The sequence below is a fragment of the Botrytis cinerea genome, chromosome 7, assembly GCF_000143535.2.
Source record: "Botrytis cinerea B05.10 chromosome 7, complete sequence".
In the NCBI taxonomy this organism is placed as follows: domain Eukaryota; kingdom Fungi; phylum Ascomycota; class Leotiomycetes; order Helotiales; family Sclerotiniaceae; genus Botrytis; species Botrytis cinerea.
The window spans coordinates 1464851-1484223 of NC_037316.1; the positions used below are offsets into that span (position 1 = coordinate 1464851).

Sequence of the window (19373 nt, forward strand, 5' to 3'; positions counted from 1 at the left end):
AAATGACTTGTTACTCATTTTTCTTCTTGGCTAGATTAGTCGCTCGTTTAAATATGTCAACTTCATCGCAGCAGAGCACAAGAAGAGGGAAAAATATTCGGTAGTGCAAGATTTTATTTGAGGTAAAGTCAAAAGATCATGACTAAGTCTTATGACTAACCCGTAATGATATTATGGGGGAAATGACACGGTGTTCATAGGCAAGTGAAGACGATATGTAAGAAAGTTAAACTTTTGAAACGTCTTGAGTAATGAAGCTCACGAACACTTTCTAACGATTATCTAATGTTACCCAATGAAATCCGTTCAATTACTCCTAAAAATACAATCTAGCTTGGTAGATCCCCAACGATCGACTAGTCTCCCCACGCCATCTATCTGGGCAACTCATGACGTTTCCCACACTTTTGAGAATTTGAATAATTATTTTAAATGCCTTTTTTCTGTTCTCATTATAAATCTGTCGTATTAATTCAATATCTCAATCATATTCAGCTCATTACTACTTCCAAATTCATCATCTCTACAATATAGCCATCACATTCTTCCCATTTCAATCTCACCACCCAGGTCAAAGATACGCCTCCCGTCAAATTAATCAGACATTACGGTTCCAGTGATTGAATGCACAGTGTAAATTTAACATCGTCACTCCCATATTATCCCGATTCCGAAATATATCACACCAGAAGTACTTTTCGACTTAATCACCCTCGTCGACTCCATCATCTCGAAGTCATTAAAATCATAACATCCTCAGAATGCCAACTGAGTGTGAACTCCTAGCAAGCATATGGTGCTCGCCAGCACCTATAGAACCTCTCGCAAAGGCACTTCACACTGAATGCCTATCATACCTCGAATCGGTCAAATTGGCAATACCCCGTACTTTACAAAGCCTACCTGCCGAGATCCAATCCCAGATTATTGAGAAGCTAGGATTTGTAGGAAGAGCTAAATTGCGAGAGACGAACCATTTCTACAACGCCACTATTTCAGCCGTTACTCCTAATAGCGAAGAACTCCGTGAGTTGATTCTTGCTACCGAATCGGAAGATTATGCAACGGAAAAACAACTATTGGCTTGTAACAGTTGTCTACGCTTGCGACATGCATCTAAATTTAGAGACACTCAGACAAGAGGAAAAAGAATCCGCAATGGATCAGAGCGCCATCTTCGTCTTTGCCTGCAGTGTGCAATATGGAAGGGGTGGTATCGGCTTGGTAAATTTATTCAAGTAGATGGCGAGGATGTATACCTCTGTCGATGCAGGAGGGTCACACTAAGGGCACACCTTCCTCCTAATTGGCTTACCCATAAACGATGTACAGATTGTTATTTTCAAACAGAAGAATCGCGGAAGATGAGAAAAGACCCCGATCGCGCGCGGGAGAAACCATGGATGGGATTGATGAAAGAGTTCACTTTATAGCAGAGACAAATGGTCCAGTGATCATTGTGGTTTGCATTGTATAAGTACAAAGGACCACCTGCTTTCACCAAAGATCCCGAAGCACGTTTTTCCAGTTTTCTATCCCATATAGACCAGCTAGAGAAAGATATAACATATAACCCTACAAAAGGAGCTTTCCTCATGTACACAACCCTTGGGAATTTGAAGACTAAACTCGCAGACTGGGAAAGCTTCTTTGTTCTTTCTTCGCTTGAGAAGAGATATAAAGAAATGGGAGAGCCAATCACTAAGATACTAAAATCATTGACTCATTGCATACTCGATTTACCGATGCAGATATAAGAACATGCGTACTATCTCAGAATGGCATTGCCTTTACAACTAAATTTCGTACGACGCTAAAATCATTTAACCACGAAGCACTTCACAGAAATCGCAGCCCAAATTCTGCAGCCACGACCTTAAACAACTCTCTCAACCTCTCCTCCAAAAACGAGCAAAGGCTGCTCAGAGCTAAAATTGGGAACATCACCCATGATAGTTGGTCCTTCCGCCGCTCCGGCCTTAGCCCATGCCTCCTTGCTCTCGAACCATAGGAGTGCTTGCCTATTATCAATTTGTTAGCTATTTTACCACATAAACATCATTCGGTATTCAGCCATTTTCTTCCGAGATATACACATCGGAGATAAGAACAGCACACAAGACTCGAGAAAAACATACACAGAGTATCCTCCGCTCTCATCCAACTTTGTAACGGTCCAATTCTTCAGTCCGTGAGAACCCCATTTCTCCTGAACGAGCGGCATGTGTGTCTTCATATAGTAATCCATGTCGAAAGTCGAGGTTTCGGTCTTAGGGTACATGACGGTGACGATTAAGGACATTTTGGCGGTTTGCTTGATTGCTTTGAGATTGAAACAGAAGTAAAATTCGAGTTATGAGATCAGATGTCAATCCACTAGTTGTCAATTTGTTGTTGTTGTCGTTGAAAGAGGAGAGGTTGAGGAAAGAAAAAAAGAAGAGGGGTTGCTGGCAACATGACTAGTTTATAATCAAATCAACCCCGCACCTTCTTCCGTGCACGACGATAGCACAACCTTCCGTCCAGCCAGAGAATGTAAAACTCCGACGCTATACACGCTAAATCGGTGTTAACGAATTGGCAAAATCGATCATGTCTCTGACTTCAACTCGATTGAATACCTCGGGGCTCACACACAGTACGTACTCGGTGGGAATTTTGAAGAGAAACACATCCGATTAGGCTCCTGGGTTACATATTAAATACTCGCCTGCTTACAAGCTCTATCAGATTGATACCTGGTACTTGTAGATCAGATGCATCTACACTTCCTAACAATACGTGTAGAGTTCTTTACGGCTGTTGTTCTATTTGCTGGACGCACGAATACTTTAATCGAGCCTCTGTCGGTCTGATTTCAAGTGAGATTTGTGTAACGATTGATAGACAGATCTTCAAGTTTATGCAGATGGGTGGGTTCGCATCTGGTAATCGTGGCAGGATACCTTCACGTGACCTTGGTGGAGAAGAGGGAAAATGGTGGCATGGGATGGGATGGAATGAGATGGTGAGAGATAATACTCAATCAAGAGTGCCTAGTTAGCTGTAGTGATTGGAGAGACACTGTGCTTTAAGTATGGAGTCAAGTAGAAGAATTTGAGAATCAAATGGATAAGTAAATTCCCAGTATGAATACGTAAAACACGGCCAGCTGCGTCAAAAGAATAATTATACCACCGAATAAATGATTTCCTCCCCAAATCGACATCAACGCCTCATATCGTGCTCACCATGCCATCCATTTCCAGTATCTCGCGGTGCATATCCACTTTGCAGATCGACTGCATCCCAACCTCCCTGCACCATTCTTCGAGCAAAAGAATTTCTATCCAATCCTCCCCCAAGAGATGTTGAATTTTGATTTTCAGGTAAATCCTTTGATTGGAATGGTCGTGAATAATGCGATTCGTATCCAGAGAGGTGTGCTGGCTTTTGGTTACGGGGCTCTGAATCTATATATCATGAGTTTCTTGAAAGCAACGCGGGGAGCGGGAGACACGTACTATTATCCATACCTATCTTCGATCCATCCATAAGTCCCATATTCTGATAATCTTTCAAACTGGCAGACCATGTCTCATTTGACGCTTCTTCACTGCTGTTCGATGTAGATGGCGCCATTCCTTTGAAAGGATAACTGGAGAGAGAAATCCCCCGGATTTCTCTCGATGTCTTTTTCCATGGTAGTCGAGTAGATAAGGAAGCTATGATTGGTTTGTTGTTGTTCTTTTTGGCTCGATTTCGACTACGTATAAGCCAAGATACGAGTGCGAAGACCAAAATAAATGCGACTCCGCCAGTAGCGCCCCATGCGATGAGTTTCGTGTCGGCTGTGGTACTGGAAGAGGGGGCGGTACTAGGGGTAGGAGATGGGGATGCAGAACTAGCTACGTAGAGAGGGGAGGTTATGGACGAGGAACCAGGAGAGTTGGCAACGGGAGCTGATGTGGTTGTGAGTAAAGGTAGTGAATCAGAGGGGTAAGCAGATTCTGATGAGCTGTAAGGTACTGTATACACCGATATTCGGACAGCGGTGAATGTCGATATTGAGGTTACGGTCGCAATATTCGGATTAGTTGATATGGAACTGCTGTCATTGTTGGAATCACTGAAATTGGTCAATATTGTGCCTGACGGCGCAATTTGGGTAAAACTTGGAATATTGGATGCGGTGAGATAGAAGATTGAGGGCGTTGTAGATTCAGTTCCAGAGTTTGAATAGTTCAAAGACGACTGGGTCAAGTACCCTGTATTATTCCATGATGCTGTCTTTGAGAATTTCGAATATTCTAATGATAAAAATTGATCAATTGTAGATGCTCCAGGATGGGTCGTCACAGAGATCGTTGGGATTGGAAAAGTTGCCGTTGGAAGGATACCAGTCTGGAAAGTAGTGCTCCGTGAGCCAGCAACGTTCGAAGCAGTAGTCACCGACCTAAATGCCGCAGGATATAGATGAGATTGAGGACAATTGGTAGCGTTGCTCGAACATGGATCGATATCACAACACCCTTGAAACGATGGATTTTTACTTGAACATATCCACCAGATTCCAGAAGAACAATACACATTTGGCCAATATGAGCCAAGATTCATTGATCCTTCATCTCCAGTTTCTCCGTGTCCGAGTCCAGCTGCTCGAAGATCGCTTTCTGGGCATCCTTTATTGTTGCATGGGTTGCTTGTACAACATCCGAAGAAGGTTGGTGTTTGAGCTGTGCAGGTATACCTGTAATTTGATCATTCAGTATTGTTATATAGCATGACAGAAGAACACCTCACCACTATCAAAACATTTGGTCAGTAATAGTTTGTAAGATAATTGAAGGACATGCATGGGATGAATACTCTGGAGAGATTCGATCAGGGTGGTTTAAAAGCAGAGAAAAAACTATACTCACAAGACCTCCTAGAGGACAAGTACCCATACTATTGTTTGTCATATTGCCAGAATATAAGTATAATTCGGGTAAGATAGGATACTTGGATGAAATATATGGTTTATGGTGTTTCAAGATAAGTTAAAAAGTGCTAGAAAATGTTTGGGTTGGAGAGTAGTAGGCTTCATGTAAACCTTTTGTAAAAATGATTGAGAATAAATGGATGTTAGACTGGTTAGGAATCTGCTGTTAAAATTGTGAATCAACAAAAAAATATCACAGGAAACTGATTCACTTCTCTCAAATACAAATTCGTGCAGATATTGAGCAGTATTCTCTGAGCATCTCATTATTCATCATAATAAAAACCACGTGAATAACAATATAGATAAAATCCGTGAGGCAGATCCGAAGAAACATAGGGGAAAATTAAAAAGCTCCTCACTCCTCAATATCGCTCCAACGCGATCCTGTATATCTTAGTTTCTCGTAGATCCCGACTTCAAGACTTCCGGTAATGATGCTCTAAAGGGATCCTCCGACGTATCTGGTAGTTCTACCGTCCCTGGTCGAGAAACAAATGATTTTTGTTGAATATATGGGGATTCAACTTCGTGCAAGATAGAAGAGTCAATCTCATGGTGATTAGAGAATTCCGGAGATTGCGGCGCGGATTGATATGGTGGAGCAGGGCTAAGAGGTGGAGATGATGGTATCTCTGATACTGGACGATAATCTGCCAAACCATTAATGAGACATTCTGCCGTTCTTGAAGGGGTAGCAATCACCTTTTCGCAGAGCTTTAGCATCTGAAGCGCTACCTTCATAAACAGTAGGTGATGAAATTGCTTTAACCATGGATATGTCTTGAGGTGGCGGTTGATAATATGGCTCGACTGCACCCGCCAATGGAGTTCTCTTTCTATATCGTTGGACGCAAAAGATAATTAGAAGAACAAGTACGATAACAACCACTCCACCTAAAGCGCTCCCTATGATTGCAGTAATCGGCAGTTTTGAGTTTGAATTGTGCCGACTTGAGCCTCCTGTCGCTGTCACTGTGGCCGAATCTTGAGATGACGGAGTTTCAGTCGAACTTGTGTCAGTAGCAAAGTTCGTTACAGGAGATGAGGAAGTCGAAGATGTATAGATTGAAAGGGATGCAGAAATCGAAGATAATGCCGGAGATGATAAAGTTGAGGGCGATGAAGCCGAAAATGATGAAATAGACAACGATGAAGTGGGGTCAGATGAAGTCTTTGAGGCAATAATAGAGGCAAATGTAGCTGGGACGCTACTAAATGCTGCAGCGTAGAGCCTTGGTAACGGACAACCATTTTCGAGACACGGATTGAACTTCTCGCTCGAACCAGGGTCATTGTGGTCATCACAACAACCTTGAAATGACGGAGTCTGTCGGGAGCAAGTATACCAGACTCCTCCATTGGGGCAATCCGCATTTGGCCAATATGATCCATCGTTGCTAGAAGCATCCGGACCACCTGCTGTCCCCATTCCTGCAGGTAAGAGGTCTTCTTCAGGGCAACCAATTCCATTACATGGATCACTCGCACAGCACCCAAAGAATGTGGGCGACTGATCTAAACATATCCACCTAGAATTTTAAACTTATCAACGATATTCAGGGCTTTAAAAAAAGATGAAACTTACCAACTACCGCCGAGTGGGCATGATCCCATGGAGTTTCCAGACATCTTTCTTTGCTTAATTGATGAAATCAGGATCAGGGAGAACTTAACGGAAGCTTTTTGTTAGATAAGTGCTGAGCAGAAGAATGGATTAGAGTTTCATGTATCAGGTATTATGGAGAGGATATAAGTATAGGCAGCTTATAGCAAAGTATCTAGGGAGCCTTGTACCTCAAGTCTGATGTGGGGGGGGATCAAGACAATAGTGGCTTGCATCAAAACGAAAAGTAATGGGACCAGAAAGTTGGCCTAGCATTGATTTGTGGGGAATATATTCCATCTGTGGGTATTACGTAGAGCTCTATGTGTGAGTAAACGTGGTGTGCTGTACAACAAATGGCAGCTTTAACTGCCACTACCCGTTACAATGTTTGCATCTAACACGTTGGCAGAACTCTCTAAGCGAAGTCCTAAAGGAGAACCCTACAGACAATGCAACGAGCTTATCAACCAAAGACGAACGAAATGCGTGTTAATCAACCATTGTATAAGAACAGTAGAGGCACGGGTAATGTCACAAATTCAAAATGGATGGTTTGGACAAACTTGCGAACATGCAAGCTTTGAACAGAAAGACCAACCTCTTGTTATCTCTGAAACTTTGATAGCTTAATTAATGTCATAATGCGAGGTCGACATGTATCCACCGGCACTTGACAAAACTGCTTGATCAATGATGAGTAGAGAATTATGACTAATTTCTGCGGCTCAATTTTTATGGACAATCTTTCATGCAAGCTACCGGACGGATACTTCAATTCCTACTTGAGCTTCTCTTTCGAGCCTTTCCAGTGAAATGCGGGAATTGTGTCTGCCTTGCACTGCAAGCTAATATTCTGACCAGCTCATTTGATGTGGGGTGATTTTTTCGGGAAGTCCGATTGACACAACTTGACAGTAACATCTAGCCTGATCGGACTTGAGCTGCGCAACATGAACATGAGTGGTAAGATTGAGTTTGAATCCAATGATTGTTAGCGAATTTTGGCTGATTTCGGTCCATTCTTCGAACTGCAAACTGCGGATACACATTGACCTACAGAGGATAACCTCAAATATCCTGCCCCAACCTCCCTTCTCTCAGCCTTCCCCTCTCTCACGGAGAGGACGTAACACCAAAAATGAGTAGGTATATTGAAATCTTCGGGCGATCCAATCAGTAACTCGAGACAACGCTCGAAAGATCAAGAACAGTGCATCATCGACGCAGCTAAGAGTTGCTCGTAAAATTTCTGGCGGGTTTCCATGTTGTACCATATGGAGAATGTGAATGCAATGGAATTGATTTTTATAAGTTTACACGTGCCGCTGAATACACTAGTACCAACTTGGGTTTAGCGCAAATTACCACAGTCCGCGAAACGTGACATTTTTGTTTTATAATCAAGTCATTTCAGACATCTGCTTGAGAATTCAATAAGAATGAAACTCCAGAGTTTCTGAGAAACATACCTCCGAATAAAAATATAAGTAGTGGGTGTTAGCGAAAGATTTCTGTTGCCTCGTCTACAGTTCACCACAAGCAACATTGTATTGCGAATTGACCGCTTCAAGACGCATCAAACACACTTTCTCGGGCGAAGATTCCGGCTCTTTTTTGAAAGCACTCAAATAATCAACGGAAATAGCCAATTTTAAGAGCAAGCAACTAAATTCTGACCGAGTTCTTTGTAAATGTGAGGCTCCGGCGGACAATGGAGGCTCCGCGGAGGCGGGTGCGGGTGCGGCGTTGTCACGTGTGCGGATATAACAAATGTATATATTCCTCTACAGAACTTGGCTGGTGTTTCCCACAATATTTAATCATATCTCTAATTCTCATCGTCCAATCTTCCAAATTCATAGGATTGCAAATATTTGCAATACGCATTTTTCTCAATCTCCTTCCACGCCCCGTCAACTGCAGCCACTCCTATTGAACTAGTCTTCATCATGGGCGTCTCAGAGCTTATCGATTCTATCAATCTTGCTACTAGAAAATCTAGTGAGTTGAAAGATGAAGATCGAGAAAAGCTTCTTAATGCTTGTGGAAAACTACAATCAAGCCTAGAAGGTCCTCGAGATAAGTTGATGAAGATGATATTCTCGGTGAGTATCCATCGTGTTCACATATCTAAATGGTTTCTGACGAAGTTTTAGTCACTTCAACCAGTAGCACTTGGCCTCGCAGTCGACATGCAAATTTTCGATACAGCAGCTGCTTTGTCTGCGGCTAGGAAAGAAATTCGAGCCGAAGACCTTGCTTTGCCAAAAGGGGCTGATACTTTGCTTGTTGGTGAGTCTCAATTTCAAGATGTAAAGGACTGTAAGGAACTGACCATATATTAAGTCAGGGTCATGAGACTTTTGGTAGGAATGGGTTACTTCACTGAAATGGCCAGAGAAACCTACAAACCAACACCATTAGCAAGCGCTCTCGTCACATCATCTCCATACGGCCAAGCCGTGATTCATTTGTATGACAAAACTAATTTTCAACTTTTGTTCCATATCTAACAATCCCTAGTACAACCCAAAATGAAGTTGTAGCCTCTCTCCCGACATACTTTGCCAAAAAGGGTTATCAGAACCCCAACGATGCATACGATGGTCCATTCCAGTTTGCCCGACAAACAGACCTCCATTGTTTTGACTGGATTGCTACTCAGCCACGTATCCAACATGCTTTCAATACCGTGATGACCATTCCCCGCACCATCGGTCGTACAGCATGGTATGAGTATTTTCCCGTTGCGGAAAAGCTCAAGGTAAAATCGCCTACAGATCCACTTATAGTTGATATTGGAGGAGGTATTGGACACGATTTGGTTCGTTTCAAAGAAGCACATCCAAACCTTCAAGGAAAACTTATCGTAGAGGATATTCCGGCAGTGGTTTCTGGTATCACGCCAGGCTCTCTTCCTGACGGCATTGAAGCTAAAACCTATGACTTCTTCAAACCACAACCTATTCACAATGCAAAAGCTTATTTTCTCGCCAACGTCTTGCACGATTGGCCTGACAAGCAAGCTTGTGTTATTCTCGAGCAGATTAAGGATGCTATGGGTAAAGATAGTATGTTATTGATCAATGAAATTTTGATGCAAGAAGAGAATGTATCATTCGAGAGTGCCTGTACAGATTGGATGATGATGGGGGGATTTTCGGCTTTAGAAAGGACGGAGGGGCAATTCAAGGAGCTGATTGATAGTGTGGGGTTGGTTTTGGTGAATGTTTGGGGGGCTCCAGGTGTAGAAAGTGGACCTTGGGAGGGAAGAAGACTATTGGAAGTGATGAAAAATCAATGAATGACTGGTAGTTCAGTATCATTTGTTCATTGGATATGCTATCAACTCTTGTGATTATCATTTCAGACACAAGATGACGCAACTCGATGTAACCGTAAATATAACTAGGTTAACATAGATTGAAATCGAGATTACCGAATACCTTTCCTTGGTAGTACGCGGTATCTTGTAAAGCTAGGTAGGAATATCAATCAATCGAAAAATCGAAAGTCTGTTTTAATCCATTAAGGGTAACATGTAAGATGGAACAGGTGGGGTTCGATGTAACCAATCCAGGGGTGACCTAAGCGAGCTCTCTCAGATGACTCTTCTTCGGGTAAAACTGGGTTGTCCATCATTCTCACTCAATAAACCACCATCCCTCAAGCTTTCTTTCTCAAATTTCTACACCCTCTTTTCAAATACGATTCCTCAATTATTTTGTTGAAGCTTTTGTTGAAATTGTAATTTTTTTTTTGTTGGGATGAAGTTTACAAGGCTGAATCTACGTCATCTGTTGAATCTCGATCCGATAATCTAAATTAAGAGTGACGGGCTACACAGCCTTATACTCGGGTAGATCATGCCCGTGCATGAAATGGATGTGCCAGAAAAAGTACAGCTGGCATGGAAACTCTTGGGAATTCACCGAATGGTTTACGAGCTTGCTACGGAACGGACTCGACATGAAGGCAACGACTCGATAATTGCTCGTTGATATAACTATACCGTTTCCGTCGGATCGAAGAGGTAGAGAACAAAGATGTTGTGAATGAAGAGGAATATGTTTGTATCACCAAGTCGTGGAGGAGTTGCACCTTGTATCAGCTCCACACTACTATCTGAGTTCTGGTAAAGAGATATATAATTCTGGGGGTCAATCGCTAATACAGATAGGCCATGAAAAATAGAAACAAATATCATGAGTCGCAAAAAGAATGAACCAGCCGACTCCGAAGAAAATCTCCGAAGACTCCTCAAACCAAGATGTCTCCTCATCTTCCTCCACCTTGCAAGTCTGTTTTGGAAATCAATTTTTTTCTTCTTGATGCACAAGGCCAGTCTAAAAGAAAATTCTGGAAAGGAATAAAAGTCGACAATGAAGCCTTTTACACAACTTCTCGATGCGTCGCATTTTTTTGATAGAGAAATTTTTATCCCGAGCATCGATTCCTCGTACGAAAACCGAAACAATCTGGCAGCATACTACACGCAATAAGGGCTGAATAAGAGTAGTCGACACGACTCATGGCCAGAAACGATAGAATGCTCCTGCCGTATAGCATTCAAGTTCCCTCGAAAAAATCTTCTTTGTTGGAGTATCTGGTTTTCATTCGAGAGACAACACTTGTTGTCTCGAGTATTTTGAAACCATCCATGCTATGCAAAAAACACAGCCATTTACTGTCGAGGAAAAAAACCAGACTGGTACGAGAAGATTTTTAATATGCGCTTGGCTACAAGAAGGCGAACTCCTCTCTCACTTTGGTTCCCTCAAACATTCGGTCCAGCTCGCCTGAAGTGCAAGCACGTTTTCGTATAACAGGGCTATTGTTCGACATGCGATGTAGATGAATGAGAGTATATGCTCGAGCAAATCAGGAAATTCATTTCCTAAAAGATCCAGGAGTGAATGAATATCCTGGCGCCACATTCCAGCAGGCATGTCGTATTTTGACGCTAATCGCAAAATATCAAGGTTCACAAGTTGATGTCGAGAGGCCAGAAAGAAATTGTGCTTTCCGAGAAATGGGGTTCTATGCAAGGTAATCAGAGCTTATTACTGATTATTGTGGGTCATTCATTAGTTCCAGAAACAATAGACGCTTGATAGACGCTGCTGACTTCTTTGACATAACAGATAATGTTTTCATTCTCCAATATGGTACCAGCTTTTAACGGTACTTGTTATGAGTACCTAGGAGGAGTTGAACGGTATAGCATGGCCATTGAAGAAGACAACATTCGAAATCGGGAGGTTGGACAGGCTTAGCACGTCATCGGTATTCAAAGGCTTCCGACAAAGCCCCCCGATTGGTCAGCTTTATCATCACTTCGCGATTCTTGCACGACCAGTCGCCATCCATCCATTCTGAGTCTGCGTTAGATAATAACAATAGTAAGGCATGGCACGCACTTACATTTAATCAATGATTATTATTCGGGTACTGATTTGTTTTGGTCTAGTGGTTATAGTTATACCCTTCCATTTGATCGGCAGGCTAATGAGCAGTTAGTCGTCCGCAGAAATCTGATTATAACGAAACCTACTGTTATCTCATCATGGCGGTTTTCATACGCCCATCTTTCCAGCTGGTATTGAATCGTCACCGGAAGGGTATCGAGAGTGGCAGTAGTAGGTTGGCTATAAACTGTTGAGATCGGAGAATCATAGGTGCCCCGGTAAGCGATCGCCGTAGTCGAAGCATTGTATGAAGATGGTGTAGAGAACGTAATGTTCTGAGTGGTAGTGACAGGAGCCTCCCACGACCACTGTGGTGAAGTGTACCCGGCGGATTGGGCGTCGAAGTGAATGGCAGTAGGTATGTGAGCACCTAAGTGATCGAATACCCCAAGGTCGTTTTCAAAGTCACTCGCAGATAACGGACCGTCGACCGGTCCCTGAAGTTCTTGTTCTGGTGCTTCGAAAAAAGAATTGGCCTCATCGAAACTCCGTTCATGAGAAGCGGAGGCAAGATCATCCTCGATCCATCTGTCTTCAACTGCTTTGGAATCAGGGTAGAGGCTTTGAAACCCTTGATCTATCTGCTCTTGAGATATGGGTCTCGCCTCTGACTGCATGATAGTATCGATCTGGTGTCTCTGACGATCGTTGCTACTCGGCTGCGCAGTGAGTTCATCACAGGTTCTTTCACTCCTAGACCTGTATAGCGTCAGTAATACTTCACGTGTGAGCTCGAATGAAAGCAATACTTCCTGGTCTTCTGCTTCGGCTTACTAGAAGCTTTTCCTTGGTCTTTTGAATGCTTGGCCATGATGGATGTTCGTTGTAAGGGTTGATTATGGTTTAGAATGTATAGTGGCAGGGTTCGTTTGCCCAAGATTATTGATGCTGGAACGCAGAGGAAGTTTTGAACGTGTATGATGTATATCGACTAATAGTGATTAGATATGTGCAGGAGCAAAGAGGAAATGTAGTATTCTTTGTGATAAAAATGGGACACAAAGCTATCTGGATCTGGAGGAAGCAGACTGCAAAGTATGTAGTATTGAAAGAAATGAGGATAGAAATGTATTTGACTACTCGGCTGTGAAGAAGTAAAGGAGGTTGTGTTGCGACCGAGTGTGCTATGCGAAGGGAGGAGAGATATATAACCAATCATTTAGGCATCCAAATCTATCTTTCGAACCGTTTGCCACATATGTGGTTTGCATTTAAATTGCGAACCATTTGCAACCCTTTTGTTCTTCGGCGTCAAGTGCTCCCCTTTAGGTGAGTTTTCCTGACAAGTCGCCTTACTCTTCCAATATCTTAGGGTTACAATTCCAAGCCACAGCAACAAACCAGATGAATATAAACAATATTCCTTTCATTATTTTCAAACAACACAGTAAAAGAGTGGCGGTGCGTAGAAAAAATGGATATCACCTCTACACCGCATTTATACAGCCAAATAAAATAGTATTGTCAAGCCTCGATCAGAATAGAAATGTGAAAATCATTTGGCTTCCTTCCCCATATCCAACATTTCCATAACAACAATACCATACAAAGATTACCTGGATATTAATCTTGTTTACTCTATCTGATTCTCCAGCTACAAATTTTACAAATTTAAACGCGGTTGTCTATTTCGTTAATACTCATCACCTATCAGGAATTGGCACCAATACATTGTACCGGCATCTACCTAATTGACGGTCTAAACCTAGATCGATTCTTGGAAAGGGCTGCTATTCCCCTACATGCGATGATCTTCCTAGTATTTCTTCGATTTTGCTCAAATCCAATCAATATAATACCGTAATATTTAACAGGTGAATTGAGACGATAGCAATATACCGGATCCCGCTCTGCATATGATTGAGGATCCGAGAAAATACCAACGTATGTATGGGAAAGATGGGTTTGGATTAGCTTACCCCGACTCTTTCTCGCTTCGATAGTCACGCCAACTAGCTATCAAGTAAAAGAATTTCAGTGCAGGTGTAGCAATATACGGGCTACTGCCTACTATAATCACAACCCTGTAGATTCTCACTTTTGTTGATCTTGGTTACCTTTCAGTCTCTCACTAACAATCAATCAAACCAATCACCCATCTTCTCGAGTCCCAGTCTATCCGATATTCAATATATCTTTCCTAGGATTTTTCACAATACATAATTAAGTAATAAACTGACTAGATCGTAAATTCTTTTATTTCATGGTTAGCCAGCATTAATGGAATGGATCATCTTGGTCATTGGATGTGTTGTCAATTCCAGGCTCCTCCTCTGGAGATAGATTAATTTTGTTTCGTTCAAAAAGCACTAACAGCGTTAGTTAATCACAGAAAATGCATTTACCTTGCACTTGATCCCTACCTGAAGGTCTGGCACAATGGTAAAAATGCTCAGAACCCTCCATGCTTGCCGGTGAAAAGTCTTTGAGTTGTATTGTTGCAGCGCGCCCTGATTTAGTAATTCTTGGCCCTGTAAATTTGACCTAAAGCGAACAAAGAAAAGAGAACTAGAGGTCTATATGAATTGTGCTAATTTTTTATATAGTACTAAATTTCGGCAAGAAATGGCAAGCTAATCATTTGACGCATCATTAATGATTAGGGCCCCACCAAAACTCTAATCTCGAAGTCGTCGACTATCAAAAAATATCGTTCCTGACTTTCCCTGAACAAGGTATGGTGGGCAAGCGCTGATCGGCCAAGAAAAATATAGATTACTGCATCGAATAACGTTTATCTTAGATTCCAAAGAATCACATAACTAGTACCGGTAGCTTATTTTAGCCCACATCATCATTTGAATGGTGTGTCAATTGACCGGTTGCTACGCCTGGTTCATGCCGTTAGTAGTGACACAACATTTCTAACTCTCCGTTAATTCAAGCGGCAGAGTTACCACAGACTTAGTGTAGTGCTCAACAACAATAAAAATTCGCGGCTGCGGTAATATAAGATCACTCTCCAAAACAGAAAATCCACCATCCAATCATGTTTCGCAGATTATCACACACGAACTGGGCAAAGAGAATGTATGCGCTGGCTCCAATGTACAAGTACTAAACTGTAAGCACTTACAAACACATGCGGACACTAGCTAGAATAACTACTTTAAAAAGTGGCCTTTGTTTTGCAGATCGCAAGAGTCACCTAGGTATCGTTCATGCGTTGATCTATGATGCGGTATCGGCGCTGTGACTAGAGAACCAGAGATCCGTGCAATTGTTGTTCTCATGGAATTTCATATTGATGGTCCTTATTTATCTACATGGTTGCAGAAATTCTGTTTCGGGAAGGTAAATCTTGCGCTCCAGAAAATATACGCAAGCCCATAGCAAGTGTGCTGACACTTGCACAACATACTCTGGGAATAACTTACCTTGCTTCTCCCTGTAGATTAGTTTTACCAAAACACAAAAGATATGTAACTGAGATCTAAGCAAACCGAAATTGTACGTCGGCAAGAAACATTACAGAAAGGTAAGCACGCTACTATATTGATCACTAATTAGGTAGTTCATTGCCTTTTGGGGATCGGATCTAATCATCCCTATCCATACGTTTTACTTTCATCGTAACGAATTAGTAGGATAATAAGCAACGCTAGAAGAAAAGAATGTCAGACCGAAGTGCACAAGACTTAATTAGAGTTCAAAGCCTTGCCAATCATATATTGTCGCCCTGAAACAGGCCGGTTGGAGCTTTGCTGGTGCCTGTACTATTAGTCTTCTGGTAATATGTACCTAAAGTCTGACAGGAACGCTCTCTCTCTTGTTTCTAGGCGACCCACAAATTTCTATACAATGAAATCAATGCTAAAGATGACTTTATCAAGTGGAGAAACAGATGCATTGTTGCTATAATGCAGACGCCCTGTTGAGCTAGCACATTTTCAAGATCATTGGGGTATGACCGACGCCCGGAGGTTTATTCTGTGATACAATCGGCTCGAACAGAAGAAAGAATGCAATGAAGGGATGCGGCCAAATATTCATCGAGTCTGAAGCGTTGTATGATGTGTGTTACACGACAGTATCAAATCCAGATGCAGTCAGGAATCGAATCACCCATGTTCCGCATTTAACAAAAACCATTAAAAGTCGTAGCATTATCTTTGAATATTCCCAATCAACACAAAGCGATCTGTGGACAGCATAACCATCACGACAGTATCACAAGATCGATTGAGAATAGCCTATGATAACCCTCGCCGCGTATGACCTGGAATATCCAGGCACGTTAAGAGGGATTGCTGATTTGACAACACCCGGAGGAAACTTGCATCTCCGGAGTTGTGAAACCATTCAAAATCTTTCATTCGGCGAGCCTTTCATCTAACGGCACCGTATACGCCGTGTTCAAGATTGCCGAGTACTACTTTGGCTTACACCACAACATGATCGTATGCTTTTGAGTTGGAAGAATTTATGTCGACCAAAAAGCTCATGACCTACTTGGCCAACTCCAGCATGTGTTGATCATGCGGCCCGCCCCCCTGCGACCTCCTTCTTGATTATGTCCAGTTCCGTCTCGGCATCATCGGTGTGGTCGGCACATTCCAAGGATGTGCAGGACTTTTCACGCGACTTCGCGAGGCAATTTTGACAAAACAGGGCGATAACCTCATTATCTTGAACTCGAAAAAATCACGAAGTTTCAAAGGGGCCATTGGTAAAAAATATAGTGTAGCGCACGTCTTCCACGTTGGCCATTGCACTTTGGCAACGACTCGTACGATTTGCTAACATACGAGGGCTCGCTCGGTCATGTGACGACGGTGTAGCGCCAATGAACGTTTACCTTATTGACTATCGAAGAAAGAACAGACCGACTTTCACTCTTCCCGCACTTTTGATCTCTTAACATCGAAATAAATTTGTGTTATGATTGAATTTGCTATCTTCATCTCAAACCAGAAAGATCATTTTAGTTACAAGGTTCTTTCTTGGCATCAAATTATCTCTTATTGATAATCACAAACTCAATTGCGCACTCTGGGTGAGCGAATATGTTGACTTCACATTGCCAATGTTTGTTTCGGTTTGATACTCCGAGTTATAATCTGTTACTTCACGGTGGGCATGCAGATAGTGTCTCCCACAGGATCCTATATTCTTGCACGAGTGTGACTTCAGAGGGGGTTTTGCCCAATATAGGATCACAATTTTACAAAGTGCTCATATGGATACCTGATTGATACTTGGTGTTTGGGTTGATTTCAGCAGCAGCAATATTTTGCATATTTCTTTAGGCTTCAACTGATTCAGTCCGGAGTATGAGGACACTGATGAAGAATCAGATAAGCTACCATAACTAAGCTTCGTCGGGGGTAGAAGTCTCGCAGCTGTGGCATCTGCTTCAAAAACAGAATTTAGTTTAGCGCTACTAGTAATTATCTTGCAAATGGCACTTCAAAGAGGCAATTCCTTAATGTCCTTCCCAGTGCAGAATGAATGACTGCTAGCCTCGGAAACCAGAAAAGCTAGCGAGTTTTCGTGATCTTGACATTTTGTTACACGATGAATGGTTCATGGAAATCAGTTTGAGTTAGACTTATGAATCTCAGTGAACGCAGATCTAGTGACACAAAGAGCATTATATGGGTTGAGATCGCTCTGCGATATTAGTAGAAAGGGAGGCTCTTCTGCTCAATGCATGAGGCATAATCTCTCATTTCTTTTTGAAGGCGTTTTACGTAGAGACGGCAGAGTCTTTCTGTCTCGTTGAACAAAGCGAAAAGCCATCCAAAAGATCACAAACCATATTTGCCGCCTGGAAAGATTTTTGCACTCAACTGTTGATTCTTGAACACGTTGACAGATGTTAAATTACATCGAGCGGGGATAGAGAGAGATAGCGTACCGAATTATCGGGTTCGTGGCTGTACAAGAAGACGAGGCTTTGAACAAGAAATATCTGACGGGATGGTGACGGAGTAGCGGTAAGAGATCTTGCTTTTTGACATTATCATATGCGGGGTCTCACTATTTGCTGCATGCTACATCGTTTGCGAATGTGGTTGATCGACATGCTTTCTTTGCAACCATTTGCATGAGGTGCTTAAAGAACTAAAGTTAATCAAAAAGCATGGTACTTACCCACGCTAATAGTAACGGGTGAAGAGTTGACGGACACAATTGGGCTTGACCGCCTTCAGAACTTTTCTTCCACGCGACACAAGTTGAGAATTTACATACATTGCAAGTTTATGATTCGAAAAATCATCTATAGTGAGTGCGCGTTGCTTCATATGGTGATTGGTCAGGTACCTGTGTTGTGATGCAGTCAGCTTATCGAGTCAAACAACTTCGCCACACTGCGTACCTTGAGGGAAATGATCTACAATCATGTCATTACACCATCAAGTATCGTAGACTCAACGCGGAGTCGGCGGTGGATCATAGATTGTTTGATTTGTCCATGGTTGCAACGCATCTATCCTTGCAAAGCCTTGTAAGGCATAGCAGCCGATATGTTTCTAACATAAAAATAACGTCGCAAAAGACAGTTGAAGAAACGGTGAAGAAGCAAATTTCTGAAGTCGGCAGTACCCATACGAATGATTTGCATCTAAAGCATTTCCCTAATCTGTGTTGTCTCACTTGTCACGAATCAATGCAATGTACTCCACCAACCCATTTCTTGAGTGCCCGAGAGTGGAAACATTGATGTTGGTGGCGGCTGGGATAAATCTGCAATTTGACGTCTTTTTAGAAATTTAATCCCAATTATCCTTAGTTAAACACAACGCATCTCCCCTTTATTTCGGATAATTTCTCACCGCCAGATACAGCCTCTTTTACTCCATGTCAAGCTCATAGAACATCTTCAGCCTCACGAGTTTGAAGTTTGCGAACTGCCGACATCCGGAGGTTTCAATCCAGAGGTTTATTAATTTCGCGCTTCTGAGTTGTTATCATGAAGTAGGAGGTCGCCTAGAAACTTCGAAACAGTTAGTGTCATGTCCCGAGTGGATGCAGATAAGTGCCTAGGTTCAGATATTGTGCTTCGCAATCCACCAAGGTGCTGCTGCGTTCAAGCTCATGATGCAGACCAATATTTCTATGTAGCTTTTCTTGCATGATGCGAGCCAGGCACTTGGCATTCCCTGATCATTATTTTAATTAGTCCACAGATCCTTTAATTATGCTTTTATATGTAAACATTTAACGATTCAAGGCAATGAATGACATGGATCGCACAAGAATGATGTTCAAAATCTCCATAATTTCTAGGTCTCCATTAAGCATTTTCGTCACCATCCTGATATATAACAAAACGGATGATATAGTTGGCCTCGCCGGACCCATTCAGGATTATCAATGGAGATCAGGA

The 19373-nt window shown here is 42.2% G+C and overlaps 7 protein-coding genes across 11 annotated transcripts; 3 read left to right on the plus strand and 4 right to left on the minus strand.

The window, feature by feature from the left end:
* The first annotated feature begins 354 nt into the window (after positions 1 to 354).
* Positions 355 to 1634, plus strand: BCIN_07g04060 (hypothetical protein). The gene has a single exon (XM_024694040.1). It carries the CDS (start codon positions 762 to 764, stop codon positions 1431 to 1433), a length of 672 nt encoding a protein of 223 aa, XP_024549829.1. The 5' UTR covers positions 355 to 761; the 3' UTR covers positions 1434 to 1634.
* Positions 1308 to 2472, minus strand: BCIN_07g04070 (hypothetical protein). Its single transcript, XM_001546970.2, has 2 exons — positions 2139 to 2472; positions 1308 to 2021 (listed from the first exon to the last, which is right to left on the minus strand). Exons 1-2 carry the CDS (start codon positions 2300 to 2302, stop codon positions 1877 to 1879), a joined length of 309 nt encoding a protein of 102 aa, XP_001547020.1. The 5' UTR covers positions 2303 to 2472; the 3' UTR covers positions 1308 to 1876.
* Positions 2473 to 3097: 625 nt separating this feature from the next.
* On the minus strand, positions 3098 to 4967 carry BCIN_07g04080 (hypothetical protein). Of its 3 annotated transcripts, XM_024694041.1 has the most exons (4): positions 4902 to 4967; positions 4783 to 4784; positions 3504 to 4729; positions 3098 to 3452 (listed from the first exon to the last, which is right to left on the minus strand). In XM_024694041.1, the coding sequence occupies exons 1-4, from the start codon at positions 4941 to 4943 to the stop codon at positions 3208 to 3210; spliced, it is 1515 nt and encodes a 504-aa protein (XP_024549832.1). In that variant the 5' UTR covers positions 4944 to 4967; the 3' UTR covers positions 3098 to 3207. The 3 variants fall into 3 exon arrangements, with proteins under 3 accessions (XP_024549832.1, XP_024549830.1, XP_024549831.1); XM_024694042.1 differs by having other exon boundaries at positions 3504 to 4784; XM_024694043.1 differs by having other exon boundaries at positions 4783 to 4967.
* A 100-nt stretch (positions 4968 to 5067) lies between these two features.
* Positions 5068 to 6768, minus strand: BCIN_07g04090 (hypothetical protein). Its single transcript, XM_024694044.1, has 4 exons — positions 6552 to 6768; positions 5669 to 6495; positions 5326 to 5616; positions 5068 to 5111 (listed from the first exon to the last, which is right to left on the minus strand). The coding sequence occupies exons 1-3, from the start codon at positions 6593 to 6595 to the stop codon at positions 5360 to 5362; spliced, it is 1128 nt and encodes a 375-aa protein (XP_024549833.1). The 5' UTR covers positions 6596 to 6768; the 3' UTR covers positions 5068 to 5111; positions 5326 to 5359.
* Positions 6769 to 8188: 1420 nt separating this feature from the next.
* On the plus strand, positions 8189 to 10100 carry BCIN_07g04100 (hypothetical protein). The gene is made up of 4 exons (XM_001546972.2): positions 8189 to 8677; positions 8729 to 8864; positions 8919 to 9045; positions 9096 to 10100. Exons 1-4 carry the CDS (start codon positions 8522 to 8524, stop codon positions 9874 to 9876), a joined length of 1200 nt encoding a protein of 399 aa, XP_001547022.2. The 5' UTR covers positions 8189 to 8521; the 3' UTR covers positions 9877 to 10100.
* Positions 10101 to 10281: 181 nt separating this feature from the next.
* On the plus strand, positions 10282 to 13235 carry BCIN_07g04110 (hypothetical protein). Of its 3 annotated transcripts, none has more exons than XM_024694047.1 (7): positions 10282 to 10707; positions 10753 to 11647; positions 11717 to 12020; positions 12093 to 12258; positions 12333 to 12398; positions 12663 to 12706; positions 12986 to 13235. In XM_024694047.1, exons 2-3 carry the CDS (start codon positions 11567 to 11569, stop codon positions 11846 to 11848), a joined length of 213 nt encoding a protein of 70 aa, XP_024549835.1. In that variant the 5' UTR covers positions 10282 to 10707; positions 10753 to 11566; the 3' UTR covers positions 11849 to 12020; positions 12093 to 12258; positions 12333 to 12398; positions 12663 to 12706; positions 12986 to 13235. The 3 variants fall into 3 exon arrangements, with proteins under 3 accessions (XP_024549835.1, XP_024549834.1, XP_024549836.1); XM_024694046.1 differs by having other exon boundaries at positions 11717 to 11974; positions 12043 to 12258; XM_024694045.1 differs by having other exon boundaries at positions 11717 to 11974.
* On the minus strand, positions 11983 to 13170 carry BCIN_07g04120 (hypothetical protein). Its single transcript, XM_024694048.1, has 3 exons — positions 12790 to 13170; positions 12127 to 12739; positions 11983 to 12077 (listed from the first exon to the last, which is right to left on the minus strand). The coding sequence occupies exons 1-3, from the start codon at positions 12849 to 12851 to the stop codon at positions 12039 to 12041; spliced, it is 714 nt and encodes a 237-aa protein (XP_024549837.1). The 5' UTR covers positions 12852 to 13170; the 3' UTR covers positions 11983 to 12038.
* Positions 13236 to 19373: the final 6138 nt, after the last annotated feature.